General features: G+C 36.3%; 1 protein-coding gene across 5 annotated transcripts in view; it reads left to right on the forward strand.

The window, feature by feature from the left end:
- Positions 1-17344, forward strand: part of CLEC16A (C-type lectin domain containing 16A) — a 208295-nt gene that overhangs the window by 46016 nt on the left and 144935 nt on the right. For 3 of the 5 annotated variants that reach the window (XM_069085915.1, XM_069085894.1, XM_069085907.1), the window contains 2 exons: positions 3527-3755; positions 14733-14862. In XM_069085915.1, coding sequence (XP_068942016.1) covers positions 3527-3755; positions 14733-14862 — 359 coding nt within the window. The remainder of the gene's footprint in view (positions 1-3526; positions 3756-14732; positions 14863-17344) is intronic. The other 2 variants (XM_069085896.1, XM_069085899.1) reach the window with 2 other exon arrangements.

Genomic DNA, 17344 nt, shown 5'->3' on the forward strand with positions numbered 1-17344 from the left:
CATTTTCCAGATGAGGAAACTGAGGCCCAGAGAGGTTAAATGATGTCAAAGTTCATACGGTATTAAATTGAGAGCTAAGAGGCTGGAGGACAGGGAGCCATGGGAGGTTTAAAAAAGGATGAAAAGGAGAGCCATTGTGGGGAGTGGAATAGTGAGTTGATGAGAGAGGCGTAGTTGGATTGCCTGGCAGCAGTGAAGGCCTAGTTGAAGTTGTATAAAACGTTCAGTCTGTAGTGGATGTAGTCAGAATGACTGTGTGCTTTTCTCATCCTTTCGTTCAGTAGTCTGTATGTTGGAGCAAAGGCAGCAAATGACAGGTGTGATCATAGACTGTGGTTTGGTAAGCTTCATTGGTGATAGGATGATGGAGCTGGGGATTCAAGAGAGGAGGACATAGAATTGAATTGGTTCACTAAAGAGTCAAAATGGGGTCAAAAGGGAAGAGAGTGGGTAGTGCAAGGGAGACATCTGGGAGAGAATTGAGAGGTCAAGGGATTGGAGGTCACGGTACGGAAGAAAAACAGTGTTTTTAAAGGAAAGGCGAAGGAAGAGCTGAAAAACCAGTAAATTATGGATGAATAAGGGGATTTTGAAAGTTTGTGAACATGCAGGGAGTGTGTTTGTGGAAGATGGCAAGATCAAGAGCATGACTCTCTTTGTGTGGCTGATACAGACATTTGTCTGTTAACGTGTTCTGTGTTTTCTTTTTAAGAACAAAGGTTTAAAAAACTTTTAACTTGTCTGTTAACTGTGTAGTTGAGTTTGTTGTTCAAGGTCAATTAACATGCTGAGTATGGTTATTTTACTTTTAACTTTGTAATTTAGATTTTTTTTTTATAGTATAAGGCATTATTCAGATAGGATGCATTTAGGATGTTCCCACTCTATACCAGGCATTGTGTTAGACCCTGGAGATACAAATTGAAAAATAAAAATCCCTGCCCATGAGAAGCTCACATTTCCTTGGGGGAGACAACATGTGTTTACATACATAAAAAATAAATACAAGATAATTAATTGGGGGAGGGGATTAGTAGCTGAGGGGGAGAATAATGGACCAGAAAATGATTCCTAGAGAAGGTGATATTTGAATTGAGCTTTGAAAGAAATTAGGGATTCAGAGAGGCAGAGATGAGTTGGGAGTATATCTCACCTAGACATGTGCAACAGCACAGAGATAGGAACAGCAAGAAGGCCAGTTTGGGTGAACTGTAGGGTGCAGATGGGAGTAATATATAATAAGACAGGTAAGGTAAGTTGGAGTCATGCAAATAGAGATCTTTGTTCTTGATCCTAGAGGTACTAGAGTGTATTGAGGGGAAGGAGAGGGAGATAACATGGTCAGACATGTGCTTTAAGAGAGTCATTTTGGCATCTGTGTGGAGAAGGGAGAGGCAAACTAAGTGTTCGTTGTAACAGGCCAGGAGATGAAGGCCTGAATTAGACTGGTTGCTGGGTGAATGGGTATAGAAGGGGATGTATGCAAAAGATAGTAACATCCTGGCTTAAGTAAGATTTGACACAAAATTTGACTTCTTAGAAGATGTACTATTTTTGCTTTTAAGATTGGTGTCATAATGGAAGAATATGAATCCTACTTATAACCCTATATTGAGGGTTAAAGTTGATTCAGCTTTTCCATGATAATTGCATTTTAAAAGTTTAAAGCACTTTTAAATATTGGTTCCTAGTTAAAACTTGGTGTACAGGAAAAAATAGAATGACAGCAGCAAGTCCATGTTTGAGTTTCAAGTAATAAAGTTCATAATGCAGTGGAATCAAACTTACATAGAAATGATCTCTTCTACCACATAATGGCTAAGAAGATCACACATTAACATTATTTCTGTCGCATTGTGTTTTTGTTTATTTTGTTACCCACTTACAATTGCATTTTCGTCTGATTTAGCAGTATGGGCCACTGCCCAGAGTTTGCCACCTCTGCTGTAGTGTATTTGTGACCTTGATCCCAAGCAGCTGCTGGTGACTTGGGCAGAACAGGAGTAGGAGTCAGGAATACCTAGGCATGAATCCTGACTCAGACGTCTGCGAGCTTTGTGACCCCGGACAACTCTCTGAACCTCTCTCAGCCTCAGTTTCCCTATTTATAAAATGAAGATGATAATAGCACCTTCTTCACAGGCTTGGAAGGAGGGTCAAGTAAGATAATGTATTGTAAAGCCTTTTGCAGACCATAAAATGGTACTTAAATGTTCGCTGTCTTTATTATTATTTATATGGTTACTGTTTCCCACCTTCCCAGTGGTGTAGATTTAAACCTCTCCGTGATTTCTCACACTGTGAGACTCTTATCCAAGTTCTCCTGCAGAGAATCCGCAGGGGGTCCATCCAGAATGTGAGTGCCTTTCTTTAGGTTTCAGGATGTCATTGAAGTACCAGTATAGCAGAACTATCTTATTGGTTATCCTTCACTCTAGCCATGCAAGAGACCCGCCTCCTTTTCTGCTCGTATATCTTTTTGATAACTTTTATGTACCTTTTGCACACAAGTCATTAATGTTAACATCCTTCACCCTTTGTATGACACATAAATATCTTATTTTTACAATTGGTCTCTATTAAATAATTAAAAACTATATATACTGCACTATAACATGTATTATCATTGAGTTTATAGTCATTATTTACAAACAGAATCTTCTAAATTAATCCCTATGAGTTTCATATAACATATAATCCAGTATCCTGTTGCTGAAGCTCTACATGAAGTCTTTAACATGCTTTTGGAAATATTTTGATTTTGTTGTGTTCTAAAACTAACTTGTATTCACCTGGGAATAGGTATTGAAATAAAGAGTTTTGAAGATCTTTTCTTCTTTTTGTTTTTAGGCAAGTAACAAAAAGTCTTTGATTTTCCCTGCAGAGTTCTTCAAAAGAAAAATAGTGTATTGATCTATATTTTAATAAAACAATATGAATCATATGTTGACAGATGTTTCCTGTCCTCCCAAAATATGTTAGGAAGGCTTTCGTTTGTGATCGGTATTCTTTTGATGGTTGAAAACTAGTATAATGTATGGCTTTATGTATAGGTAATTTTTTAGCCAGGGATTTATGTGAATAATGAAGCAGTCAAATGGATAATCTAAAATGAGGTGAATAAAAATTCATGATTGGTTTTGGATTTTAGGATCATAGGGTTTTTAAGAGTTGGCATGTATTTGACAACAAATTTAACTTCCTAAATATATTTTACTCTAGTCTGCATTTTGATATTTTCTCTATATATTAATATTTTTGATAGATTAAGAATGCCTGAAAGTAGACTTACATAACATCGTGGTCATGAAAATTTTGTTGTTAGCTAATTCATATTAGGGTAAAGTGAAAGTTGCAGTTTATTAAACTGTTTTGATTCACCAAGGTAAAGTGATGATTTTATAAAACATTAAGTTAACACTTGTTCTTCTGGAGAATCTTTTTATGTGGATAGACATTTCTGTGAAGCAAATTAAAGTGAATCTTCACCTACTTAAAATGTATCCTCCATGCTTGGCTCTTCTAGGCAAAGTCCAGCATTAGGTGTTTCATTAAACCAACTGAGTCACTGGAAAGATCTCTTGAAATAAATAAGCAGAAAGGAAAGAAACGGCTGCAAAAGAGACCCAACTATAAAAATGTTGGTGAGGAAGAAGAGGAGGAGAAAGGCCCTGAAGAAACCCAGGAAGATGCTGATAAGGCGAAAGGCATAGAAGGTAGTTCAAAAGGCATGAAGACAAGTGGGGAGAGTGAAGGTGAGTAAAGCAATGAATCAGAAAATACACTGACTGATATTTAGAAATGCTGTTTCTGTCAAAATAAGGTTACTGTTTGTAGTATATTGTATAGACTTTTAATTCAATTGCAATCCTTTTTTTACACTGTTTTATGTAAAACATGTTCCTTAACAAAACCTTTCTAATTGAATTTTTTTAAAATTAAATTTTTTTAGATATCTTAAGGAAGTTTTATGTCTCACTTTTTTGTAAAACAAATAATAATCTCTTTGTAAATTTAGATTTTCAGTTAGCAAATGTGTTTAAAGTGAGGTATACCAATACTATACGTGCATTTGCTTAACAAGTAGAATCTTAAATTCATTTTTCATTTTGATGTTTCTGGTTTATTTTTTACTTCCCATCTCTATGTAATCGACCATTCAGAAAGTACTATTCTTGTATAAAATGTAATTCCTTCTGTTGTGTTTTAAGCCTATGTGCTTTTAGACCTTGCAGAATCTTAAAGTTGGAAGGAACCTCAAAGGTGATCTGGTCCAAACCATACCTGATCAAGAATGCCTTTCCCAACATTCCCAACAAGTCCATTCTTTGTGAGTGGTGATTATGGTGGTGGTTCTTTGCAGATGAGCTCAAAACAGAGGTCTTGTGACAGATGGAGAGCCCGTTTTTTCAGAAGCCTTCCGTAGTCTGCTGTTCTATGGTGCTGGGGCATTACATTCTTATAATAAGCTGTCTTTTTGTATTGATGCACCATTAGGGATTCCTCGTCAGCCAACTATTTCAGTACTCTGTCAGGGTAATTGGGTGTTTCTCATAGTGCCTAGAATAGTAAATCAGGGAGTTAGAACTCATTTTCTGGAAAAATGCTCCTCTCCCCAGCCAAGACTCCATCCTCCTGTGTTAGGATTTTCTTGTCACTTGCCATTTTATAATGGATTTAGTGATTACATATTTATTAATTATTTGAGAAGTGTTTTTTTCATTGATGCATTGGTAGTATTGTATTGAGGCTTTTAAGAAAAAATCACCTAAACTTCCAAAACGTGTCTTTCTGGAGCAAGATATAAATTAGACATTTTTGTTCGAAGGAGGAGGTGACGTGAGCTTGGATAAATCTTTTGGGTAAATCTTTGCAAAATTCTGTGAAGTTGACTTTTGGGAGAAATGAAGAAACAGACAGATAGAGGGGAATGTACAGAGTAAAGATATTTATTGAGTGTCTTTTTTTTTTTAAAACTGGAGAAAATTTGGTTACTTTAATAATAGGTTAGCCCAGATCTATCTAGTGAATGTTCAGAGAAAGCATTACTCTCCTTTGCTCTTTTCAAAAAGATGTTTTTCATACTCTACTCGTGTTCATTTTTTCTGGGAAATGTAACGCCTTTGTTCCATCCCTTTTAAGGGATAATCTTTAATATTGCACTGGCCATGACTAACTGTGGTATGGACAAAGCCTTACGGGTTTACTATGGAATCAAAATTGAGTTAGATTCCTATGCCATCCCAAAACACACAAGTTGAAATCAAGAATTTAGGCTACTCTTAAGACAGTGGTTCTGCTAAGTTACTTGCATTAGTAGGAGAGATTGAGCTAGAAGAGTCCCCTTTCTTTGAATAACTCCATGCCCTTTGCACTGGAGTTGATACTTATGGATGGACAGTGGGCATTTTCATGAACCTCTTAAAATAGTATTTGGAAAGTTATTAATTTTCTACCAGGATGAGCAAGGCAAAGGAGTTTCCCACTAGTGGATTTGCTTGTACAGCTGATACTTATTTCATAGCACATACAGACATAACTTTAATTGACCCTGTCAGCATTTTTGGTGCCCTTACATTTTCTTTAACAAGTTAGTCATTCCTAAATATGATATGCATATCATCTTCCCATCTAACTGGCCTTAAATAAACATGATGATCATGCCCCCATTGTGCAAAGAAAATCCTGATTTGGCAAAGATGATTACATTCTTAAACTTTTTGTTTCCCATATTCAAGTAATGAGGGAGGGATCTGAGTATGTTTTTCTTTTAGGCTGTATCTATATTAGGGTGAAATAACACTGAGTTTAATCCATGTGACTTGGAAGAGAATTTGTATTCCAGCTGAATAAATAGAACTTTGCAAAAGATTTAAAGGCTCTTTGTTTACCTGTCAGAATAGACTGCAGTATTAAGTCCGATACTGCATCATATCCTTCCTACTTCTGGGAAATAGTGATCAGATGGCCTCAGAGCTAGAGATGTTTTAATCATTAGTTGGGAAGATAGGCAAGAACAAAGAAAATTTGATGCCTCTCCCCAAATAAAAAATAGTATGATTTGATAGAATTTCACTGTTTCTAATGGAAGCCGTCAGTTTAGTTATGACTGATGTGGGAAACTTCACAGATTAAAATCTGGAAGGGACCTTAGAGGTCATATTCTAGACCAATCCTTTTCATTTTCCAAGGAGACTGAGGTATAGAGTAATTAAGTTACTTGTACAAAGTCACATAAGGGATAAGTAGATAATTTAATAATAATACTAAGATAATTTAGTAGTAATAATGTAGATAATTTAAATAAGCTAGAGTTTAAACATTGGTTCTTTAACTCCAAAACCTCATTATCACTGCATTCTACTACTTGTCTGAAGGCTAACTCTAGCCCATTATGAACAAGTTTACAAAAAACATAGACCTTTTGTAAAAGCGTATTTTTGGTGCCTAAAGACTGTTGTTGAAAATAGAAGGGAGAGCAGTTGGAGAAAGGGGTAATCAGAATATACACTGTCTTGGGGTGGGGAATGGGAGAGATGGAGAGAAAATTTGGCACTCAAAATCTCATGTAAGTGAATGTTCAAAACTAAAAATAAATTAATTTTTAAAAAGACTGTTGTTGAGTTCCACTGTGTTCCAAGTTCACTGGGTTGTCTTTTTCTTGATAGCTTGACAACTGACAACCAATTTTTTAATCATTTGTGATTCTCAGTTGTTGCTCTTTTACTTGTATTTGGCTTGCAGTTTATTTTCCCCTGTAGATCAGTGGCTTATGAAAAATATTGGTAATTAGTTAAAAAGTACTTTCCCACAAGTATTTGTTGTTAAATACTTGCTATATTGAAGGCCCTGCATTAGACTTTGTAAGGGGTTCAAAGTAGCACAAACCTTGGTTTCTGCCCCTGGTGTCTACTCTTTTGTTGGAAAAGAACAAAAGAAAAGCTAAATAATGATGCAAGACTTAAATACCAAGTCAATACAACAATCCCAAGAAATGTCACTAGGACAGTATATAATTGATTGTCAAGTGAAAATGGTCTGAAACCAATTTTTTCCTTTCTCCTTAAACCTCCTCTCTTTCCTTATTTCTGTCAGTTGTGTTGCCATTTACCATACCTCCTGTGCTTGAAATCTTGGGATTATCCTTGAATGTTTACCAGTAACTTTCAGGGGGTTAAAGGATATATACAGTATAGTTTCAGATTGTTGTTGTTTTTTTTTTAAATGATTGGGCTAATTTACAGCTGCATCAGCAGTATATTAGTGGTCCTGTTTTCTCACAGTCCCTCTAGCATACCATTTTCAATTTTGCCAATCTGATGGGTATGAGGTAAAATCTCCAAGTTGTTTTAATTTGCATTTTTCTTATAAGTAGTAATTTGAAGCATTCTTTCACATTCTTGATAGTCTATATTTCATCTTTTGAAGAGTACTTTTGAATATCTTTTGCTGAGTGGATTTTGTTCTTACTGTTTGTATTAGTTACATATGTTTACATTTATATTCACATACATATATGCTTACATACTTACAACCAGACCTTTTTCATAGAAATTTGCTACAAAGATTTTTTTCCATTCAAAATTGTCCTTTTATTCTGACTGCTTCAACTTTGTTTTGCAAAATCTTTTTAACTTTGTGTAATTAAAATTGTCTGTTTTATCTTTTATAATCATCATTCTCCTTTTTTTGCTTAAGAATTCTTCCCCAAATCATAGTCTTACAAGTTGCCTTGTTTCATTCTCCTCTAGTTTTACAAATATATATATATTTAGACAGTGTCCATTTGAGTTCATTATGGTATAAGAAGTAATATGTTGGTCTAAACCCAATTTTTACCTTCAAGGTTTTCCAGAAGTTCTTGTAAAATAGGGAGAAGACACAGTTCTTTGTGTTCCTGGCAATGTACAGAAAAGCAAAGTGAATTTTGAGATATGAGATCTGATTTAAGAGAGTCATTGTAGTGTGGTAGAAAGATTTTGACTCAGAAAGCTTGGATTCAATTCTTAGCTGTTACTTACTTAGCAGCAGATTTGTAGTTTTGGGAAAGTTGTCTTATCTCTCTTGGCCTCGGTTACCCAATCTGTAAGAGGAGAGAGTTGTACTAGATAAACTTTAAGGCCCCTTCCAGCTCTAAACCTGTCTATGACTTCTAGTCTTGAGTTAGTTACAAATTCATTATGTTATTTTAGTCAAGTCCCTTAAGATCTCTGGACCTCAGATTGCCTAATCTGTAGATTTTGGTGTTAGGAGGTAGTAATACCTTCTTCATAGTGTGCCATAAAAAGCCAAGGAGATGAAGTTATTATATTTACTTATATAGATAACCTTTTATTCTCATGACCACCACTCCTGGCATCTGTACACACATTCCATTTAATTCTTTCCAAATTTTCTTAACATTTTCTTTCCTTCTGCCTTATTTCTACCCTGGCAGGTTGATTTAGGCATCAGGGAGCTGATTTAGCTTAGTTAGAAACATTGATCAATCCTGTTTTCTAAATGTTTAGAAAAGTAAAAAGAGATTATTAAAGGTGAATGATTCTAACCAATACCTACTTGTACATGTGAAGCACTTGGTGGGAAAGGATCGTGGAGGAGTGGAAATAGGAGAGGAGCTTAAAAAAGGAAGTCTTTCCTGCCCGAATGGTGCCCCTCTTCTTTTGGGAGGGACAGCCCGACTTCCAGATGCTGCCACTGGCGTCTGTCCACATTGTTAATGTTGTGGCAGTCCGTTTGTGTTTATCTGCATAAGTAGGCTAATGGAATAAGAACATATGGACTGCATGGTGTGGTCATAAGGCAAAACACTACCCTGATCTTATTTAACTGTATCATTTGAACTTGTGTAACTAAAATAGTTAACAATTAGGTTAATTTAGATGTCGTACCTGTCCGCAAACATTAAAGCCCAGAAAAAGAGCTCCCTGGGATATATTGGTTGGCATGAAACAAAGTTATCTCAGTCTCCCTTAGGTCATGAGCCTTTGGCCACTCATTTGGAAACCATTAAAGAAATTCATAGTGCACCTAATTTTGTGGATACTGGATATTTAAAAAAAAAAAGACAAGTTCTGTCAGGGGATTAAATAGCTGAAGAAATGATAATCACCTATGCAGAAGGCGTCTTCTCTCCATATAAAGTGCATCGTGACTTCTCAGCTCAGCCTCTAGTCTGCATGTACAGCTTTTATTACATAAACAAGTGTGTGAAGAGAAAAAGTACTTCTGAACAGTGGGGATAGAAGACTTTAGCCAGTTCCATTTGTTTGCTTATGGAAGCAGTTGATGGTCCCCATTTTCATCTTAAAGTAACATTTTATCCACAGTTTGCTCACTGTAGCTCACACTAGAGCTGGAATTTTTAACTTTTATGTGTCAGTGTCTCCTTTGGCGTTATGTTGAAGTCTGTAAACCTCTTTTCTTTCTTTTTTTTTTTTTAAGCAATCAGGGTTAAGTAACTTGCTCAAGGTTACACAGCCAGTTATTTCTGGGTGTGGTGCTGAGTGTCTGAGCCCAGGATTCGATCTCCAGGTCATCCCGACACTGGAGCCGGTGTTCTTACTCGCTGAGCCACCTGGCCGCCCCTAAGCAGTTGGGGTTAAGTAACTTGCTCAAGGTTACACGGCCAGGTGTTTCTGGGTGGGTGCTAAGTGTCTGAGCCCAGGATTCGATCTCCAGGTCATCCCGACACTGGAGCCAGTACTCTTACTCGCTGTGCTACCTGGCCACCCTTGTAAACCTCTTTTCAGAATAGATTTCTAAAAACCAATTATGTAGAAATACAGTTATCAAAATATGTTTTTGAAAAAGCTTTTTGGACTCTAGATGAAAAGCTTATGAACTAGAGCAACTGAAAAATAACCTGTAAAATAAATAGCCTAAACCTTCTTGCTTTACTCATTAGTATGTCCTGAATAAAGACATGTTTGGTTTATAGTGAAGCTAGCAAAATTTATAGTTACTCTACCAAAGAAAGCAGGATATTCCTTCTTAGACTCTGCAGAGGAAATTATCTTTAGATTATCATATTGCCTTACCTAGGACTAGATCAGACTATAAAGTTAGGGTGAATACGCCAGTTTTCTTGGTAGGGATATGTCTGTGTTTGACAGAAAAGTCCACACTGGAGTCTGATAGTCCTCCCTTGTGATACGAAATATCTAGCTACATTTGTCAGAGCCTGTTTTCCCTGGCTATCCACCAAACCAATTGTGGTCTTGTTCTAATAATTTCACTGTGGGTGTGGTAAGGAAGAATGTTTTAAAGTACTTGTAGAAAGAATTGGGAATGATAATTTTTCAGTCTTAAGAGGAAGATTGACATATATAGTATGGTTTTGTTGTTTTTTGGAGGAGGGGAATACATCTTTTAGTAAGTAACTTCCCAATAAATTATTCAGAATTCATCCTGCTTCTATTCAAACATAATACAAAAAGTTCTTATGTGTGGGGGCTTGGGACAAGATTGGTGAGGGGAGAGGGAATTCAGTACCCAAACATAACACCTGCGAAAACCCACCCATATGTGATGTATATGTACTTCAAGTGCTTTTGCCTCTTGAAATTCTGTTCACAGTGAGCCAATCCAATTCTGTCTTTTCCTGGTTTCCTAGGAACCTAACAATGTTTTGTTTTGTTTTGTTTTCACACCAGGTTAACCTTTCTTTTGAAGCCTTTTTCTTATCTTTTTTATATTGTATCATTAATTACTCAATTCAACACATCAATAGCATATGTTGTGGCATATTTTTATTTCTTATTATTATCGATGGGAAATGAATAAAAGGTAACAAGAGACAGAATCCTTTAAGTTTTTAGCCAAAAGATATTTAGTGATTATTAGTTCTATTTCTCTGAAAAGTGTTCCATTTCACAAATAGTAGGTAGATTAAAATGTATATTATCCTTGTAAAGTAGATAAATTATTGCAATTTTAAAAACAATTAGTGAAATAGATGTATTAGAAATTCAGTAACTTTGCTAAAGTAACATTTGGAATTGTTAGGTTCATAATTGGAGTGTGACCCATTTGGGTTCTTACTCTTCTCCACAGCCCACACTACCTAGCACTTGACTCAGTAATCTAGAACTAGATTGTCTTTTCCCACCAACAACAGTCATCTTGACAACAGACAAAGATTTGGACTTTCCACATCTTTTAAAGCCATGTAAAAATGAATTCAGCCTGTAGTTTAATGTAAAGCAGGCAGTCATTGTCATGGATGCTATTAAAGTGGAATCTGAGGCAGTTATTGGGAGCTCACGACTTTTCTCTACCACATGCACCACTTTCTTTCTCTTTCCTTTCTCTTCTCATTTGTGTCTGGTTAGGTCTCTTGATTAAAGCACTGCAAATGCATCCAAAGACATTTTTCAGTCCCATGTGGGACTGTGAGTTTTTGTTGTTCCATGGCCACATACTAGGCTTCTAACTCTGACCATCTGTATTACAGATGTGTGCTATTGTTCACCAGAGGGACCTCAGTCATATACATATACAAAAATAAAATACACTCGTAATCAAATATCTGAAATGTTGCTCCTTCAGATGATGTAGATCTTAACTCGTCCATTCCTGCCCATTCTGTGTGTCTCTCGATCACATCCTCTCATAAGTTCTCCACATTCTTACTGCTAGATCAAGCAGATGATTTCAAAGTCTTCACATGGAGCCCTAATCTTCTTCTGAGTTCCTGTGCCACATCTCCAACTGTCTATTGATAGTTCCATTTCAATGTGTCATGATCATTGCTGGCTCAGTGTATCTGAAATAGAATGTGTCAGCCCAGATTGTGAGTCATCTTTCACTTGTCGGTCTCACCTTCATTTCCAGTCATTTGCCCAGTGTTCCTGATCATAGTTCTACTTCTCTTGCTTCTGTTCGCTTCTTTCTCTCCCTATAGTTCCCACCTTAATTCAGGCCTTTATCACTTCTTACCTGGACTTTTGTAATAGCCTCCTAATAGGTGTTCATTTTTCTCACTTCTAGTAGTCTATACACCATCTTCCACACAGTTGTGCCAGACTGATGTAACTTATGCAAGATCAGACGATACAGTTAAATAGATAAGGATGGTGAGGAAATAGATGAAAAATGATGATATGGGTAGTTTGGAGGGGCTTGGGAATTCAATATGTTATTAAAATTTGATGCAGAAGTGATAGGAAGCTATTGGAGAAATGATTTAGTTGAGGAGGAATAGGGAGAGTTTGTGCCACATATCTTAATTTTGCATCCATTCTTCCCTAGTTGATCTTAGTTTTCAGTTTAGGCAAGGTGTTCTACAGTAAAAGAGGATTTGTCCTGCATCTGAAAAGCTCTGAGAACTAACTGGTTTTTGCCATTCAGGAAGCCTCCTGGGGACAGGTGACTCTAGAAGTTTAGTTGGTTTGGAGTCAGGGGCAGAGTAGCCTTAGGAAACCTCATGAAATATGACTGTCAGAAAGGGGTCTATGTGTCTATTAATTCTTGAACTGGATTAATCTTCAGGGAGAGGGAAGAAGCCAGGTTAGCCAGAGAATTTACCCTGTGGTTTTTGCCTTATAATGAAATTTACCTGTTCTCTTGAGTTTACACTACCGGTCATATCAAGAGAATCTGTTTCAGAGTTCTGGTTTCTGGTTTTGTTATTTCAGTGCAGTGTGACAGAGATAAAGAAGTACAAATGGAGATGGTAATAAAATAGGGGGAAACTTCACTGAATACACTATCCGCAAATAATGAGTGTTCTTTAAATTAAATTTGTGATTTCATTGGCAAAGGTGAGTAAACTCCTACCACAAATGCAGATCAACATTTACTCTGCCACTTGCTATCTTATAGCATTACCTGTAGTGCTAAGAGGTTGTGTGACTTACCCAGGATCATACAACCAGTCAGTGTTGGGATTGGTCCTCAGACCCAGATCTCCCTGACTCTTAAGGCCTATCCGTTACATTATGCTGCCTCTCATGCCAGTTAAACTCTGTCAGTTTATTAAATAAACAAGTCCAGCCATTCATATGATTACAAAAATAGAGCAGAGATGATATATCACAAATCTACCCCATTGTAATTACCAAAGATCAGAGTACAGTCTGCTGAAATACGTTGACTACACTCAGGAAAAATCCTCTTGTAATATATAGCCAGATCACAGTTGTTGATCATGCCCCCCCAACACACACACACACACACACACACACACACACACATTTCCATACCACCATTATTTTTCCCATTGGTCCTGCAAGGTCTTTACCTTGATGTCAGAAGTAGAAAGTTAAGCCAGGTGGATGGGAAACTGATGGATCGTGATCTATTAACAGTGATGATGTATATAGCAGAGTAAATAAAAGGCAGTAATAGGAAATCACTTCTCTCATTAGACACTACTAATGTTAATTGTAGAAATCATCTGGTAGATGCACTAAGTGACCTGTAATGTTGTTCTTCCTTCAGAGACTTGTAGATGAATCAGTTAACCAACTATGTATTAGGCACTATGCTAGGCTCTAGGGAGTCAAAGAAAGAAAATGGTAAGGAAGGGAAAGACTGTCTTTGGGAGAACTTAGAGGTTCTCTTAGATAGGGAAAGCCTTTCTCTGGGAGGACTCTCCTGCACCTAGTATTTGGCTACAAAAAGATAATTTGGTCAGTGCTCCTCAGAGCTTCAGTGCTAATAAAGCAAAGAGAACAATTGTTCACCAAAGGAGGGCAGCTATATCAATAAGGTCAGATTGGGAGAGTGATTGAAAAAGTTGGATTTTGTATAGAGAGTGGGTTGCACAGTTTTTTTCTTATTTATAAAGACTAGGCTTTCTGGAGGAAAGAAGAAATTTGACTTAAAACTAGGTAGAGGGGAGACATAAGTGACAGTATGAAAAGAATGTGAATAGACAAGTCAAGTAGAAAGGACTAGGGTAGAGTACTGAGAGCTTTGTTTGGAATGAAGCTGATGGGTCAAGAAATAGATCACTTAATGTGGAACATTAGGATATTGATAGTTTGGAAGAGCTTGAAATTCAATGTGTCATTTGGATTTGATGTATAGATGATAGGACACTAATGGAGGAGTGATTTAGTTGAGGGGGAATGGAGAGAGTTTGAAGCATTGGGCAGAAAAGGCATTTTTTTTGTCTTTTCTAAAGCTCGTGAACACGTTTTCCATTTGAGTAGATAAACGTCTTAGGCATAAAATATACATTATTGGTGATTTAGCATCAATTGAAAAGATTTTCTGTAGTTTTGCAGAAAACTAGACAATTTTCAAACATTTCAGTTATTGGGACAATGATTTGTTTATTTGACCAGGAAAAACCAATATGTTTTTAGGTTTCTTTTAATAAGCCAGGAATGAGAAAAGAAAAGATCAAACAAAGCAATCTACAAAATATCCTATGAAAACTTTTAAAATATACTTAAGCTTTTGAATGAATCCACTAAATATCATTTATGTACTGAAATAAAACAACAGTTGATAAAATTCCTGTTGCCTTATTAAAGTCAGAAATATGTTTTTGACATTTTTTATAGTTAAAGAAATCAATATCTGTACTTAAAATTTTGTTCTTCACGTATGTGTGAACTATATTGTCAGAGTTAGTTAACTATTAAACATAATTATAACACTGGGAACAACTGCATTTGCTTGCCAAGGTTAATGTAAGTATTTATAAGATTCACACTGGTTACATCAGAAACATTTCTGTGGATTCTTCATCAAATAAAATGAATTTTATTCTCTTTAAGAAATAGAGATGGTAATCATGGAGCGAAGCAAACTAACCGAATTAGCCATTTCTGTAGTGACAGAACAGAACACAACAGATGAAGAGAAGAGTGCAGCCGCCTCTGGCAGTGAGAACTCACAGTGGAACAGGTAGGTTTTTCCCACATAAGGACCATGTTTCCACATTTTATTCTTTGTTTTAGTGTTTCTTCTCCTATACTTTACCTCTGGATAGTAGAATATTTATGTTTTGTGGCATGATAGGTAGAAGAGACCAATGTAATGAATATCAGCTATACTGTTGTATTTTTTTTTTTTTACTTCTTATGGAAATTGACTGGAAAATGAAATGTTTGTTTCCCCTGATGCACTTAGATTTTGGAGCCAATCCTAAAGAGTATGCGTCACCCTGAGAATTAGCCAGTTCTTGGCACTGTCATATAAATTTTGAGAAATACCATATTTGGTCTGTGTGAATGCATTTATAGTCATTCATCCTCTTACATGTGCATCACTGTCTTTCCTGTTTCCCATTGTACATACTTGGCCTACTTGCCCACCATAATTTAGTTGATTGATTAGTACTAGAGGTCACTTTATTGTGGGAGTGGATAGAATGGTTATTCTGGTGATAGTCAGGTGAACCTGAATTTTCCTGGTACGACTGGAAATTGTTTTTAATTTCCAGGGTGCAAAATAGGACTTGTTTTACAATTGTATCATATGATATAGAGCAAGGACTAGGATTGACTCCATCTAGGTGTGTAGTTAGTAAAGTATGCATCCAAAGTGTCTCATTAAAGGGACCCTGAGGACAGTATTAAAAAACTACTGCATTTATGTGCATAATGATTTTTCATTGTCTCAAGTACATACCCACTGGGAAAGTATTATCTCCTGAGAAAATAGTATTCCTGACCTGTCTGTGAATTTGAATTAATAATAAGGATTTGAAAGACACTGACTTTCCCTCTTTTCCCCAGCCTTATTTTATTTATATCTTTGTTCTGCAAAAGTCTGTTATTTATCAGAATGAATTCATTTTTATGACTCGAACAAGGGATTTATTTCTAGCCTAAGTTAACTAAAAAGCATATATTTGAACAAAAAACAGCTCTCAAGTGCTGCAACCCATGAATATATTTTGTAATTTTGTTTAGTGTTTTTGAGCAGTCTAGGAGATACTATATGTGCATGCGGATATATTGTATGAACGTAAACATACACATATGCATTTACATATATATTTAATTTTAAAACTAATGAAGAGAGGACGGCCAGGTGGCTCAGTGAGTAAGAGCACCGGCCCCAGTGTCGGAATGACCTGGGGGATCGAATCCAGGCTCAGATACTTAGCACCACACCCAGAAATAACTGGCTGGTAACCTTGAGCAAGTTATTTCACCCAAATTGCTTTAAAAAAAAAACTAATGAAGAGAATACCTATCTTAGATCTCTTGTGGTGCTAAATTGATGCCATTAGTGGTGAGTTTCTTACAATTTCATGTGATTGCCACATGTAATAATTAACATCACACTATTTGACTGGGAAATAGTACAAGATTTATAAGTACTTGTCTTACAAAAGGTATGTATGAATAATGGAGACAGCATTCTAACACCCTGCCCCCACATTAGTATACTTGGGAAGTAATGAGCCAGAGAGTTACTTTCTTTTTCAACAGGTAAAAAGGTGCTTTTTTTACTGATGGAAACAGTTTCTAGTATGCATGATAGCATCCTCTGTCTCATTTCTACCCTAGTCCCTGCTTTGTAGGAGGTGCCTCTTGGGAGAAGCTGTAGCCACCGTGAGAAGAAGAATGTTTCTAGTATCTTGAGTTGGAACTAATAATGCATTTTCTTATGGAAATAAAATTATAAATTAACTACTAGGCAGAAAAGAGAAAGGGAAGGGACATAAAGGAAATATATTGTTGTTAAGTGTATGTTTTTTTTAATGCAAATAGTTCTCAATTTCCCCCCTTCACATTTGATTGCACTTATTGCGATTGGTTAGTTCATAATTTACATTTTCCTTAAAATTGTTTTTAATATTATAAGTATAGCGGGGCGGCTAGGTGGCGCAGTGAGTGAAGTGCCGGCCCCGGAGTCAGGAGGACCTGAGTTTGGTTCTGGCCTCAGACACTTAACACCCACACAAAAATAAACTAGCCGTGTAACCTTGGGCAAGTTACTTAACCCCAATTGCCCTCTACAAGGCAAAAAAAAAAATTGTAAGTATAGCTGTTCCACTTAGAGCCTAGTCTGATAATTCCTTGAGTAGGTGATGCTGACCTTTGAAAGACTGTTCTAATGGAGTGTAAGCTTTAGAAGATTCTGCTAAGCTAAAAAGATTGTAGCACCAGTGGACAGATTGCTTTTCTGTTGTCTAAGGATGTATCTGTCAGACTTAGTTTAGAGAGACTTTTTATTAACCATTTTTTTTAAAGCCTCATTAAGACCATCTGCCATTACTTAGGAGGGATATAGTGCTTATTCATCAGTGAGGAACATACCTGCCCTGATGAAATCTTGAATCTTTGACATATGTATTTACATGTAATTGTTAGTTAGGTGTAATTTGAGTCATACTTTAAGAGCTTTACTTCAGTTACATTATGAGTTAAATAGT

The sequence above is a fragment of the Petaurus breviceps genome, unplaced genomic scaffold, assembly GCF_028583685.1.
Source record: "Petaurus breviceps papuanus isolate PSGF00001 unplaced genomic scaffold, PetGlider_PUasm1.0 118, whole genome shotgun sequence".
NCBI lineage: Eukaryota > Metazoa > Chordata > Mammalia > Diprotodontia > Petauridae > Petaurus > Petaurus breviceps.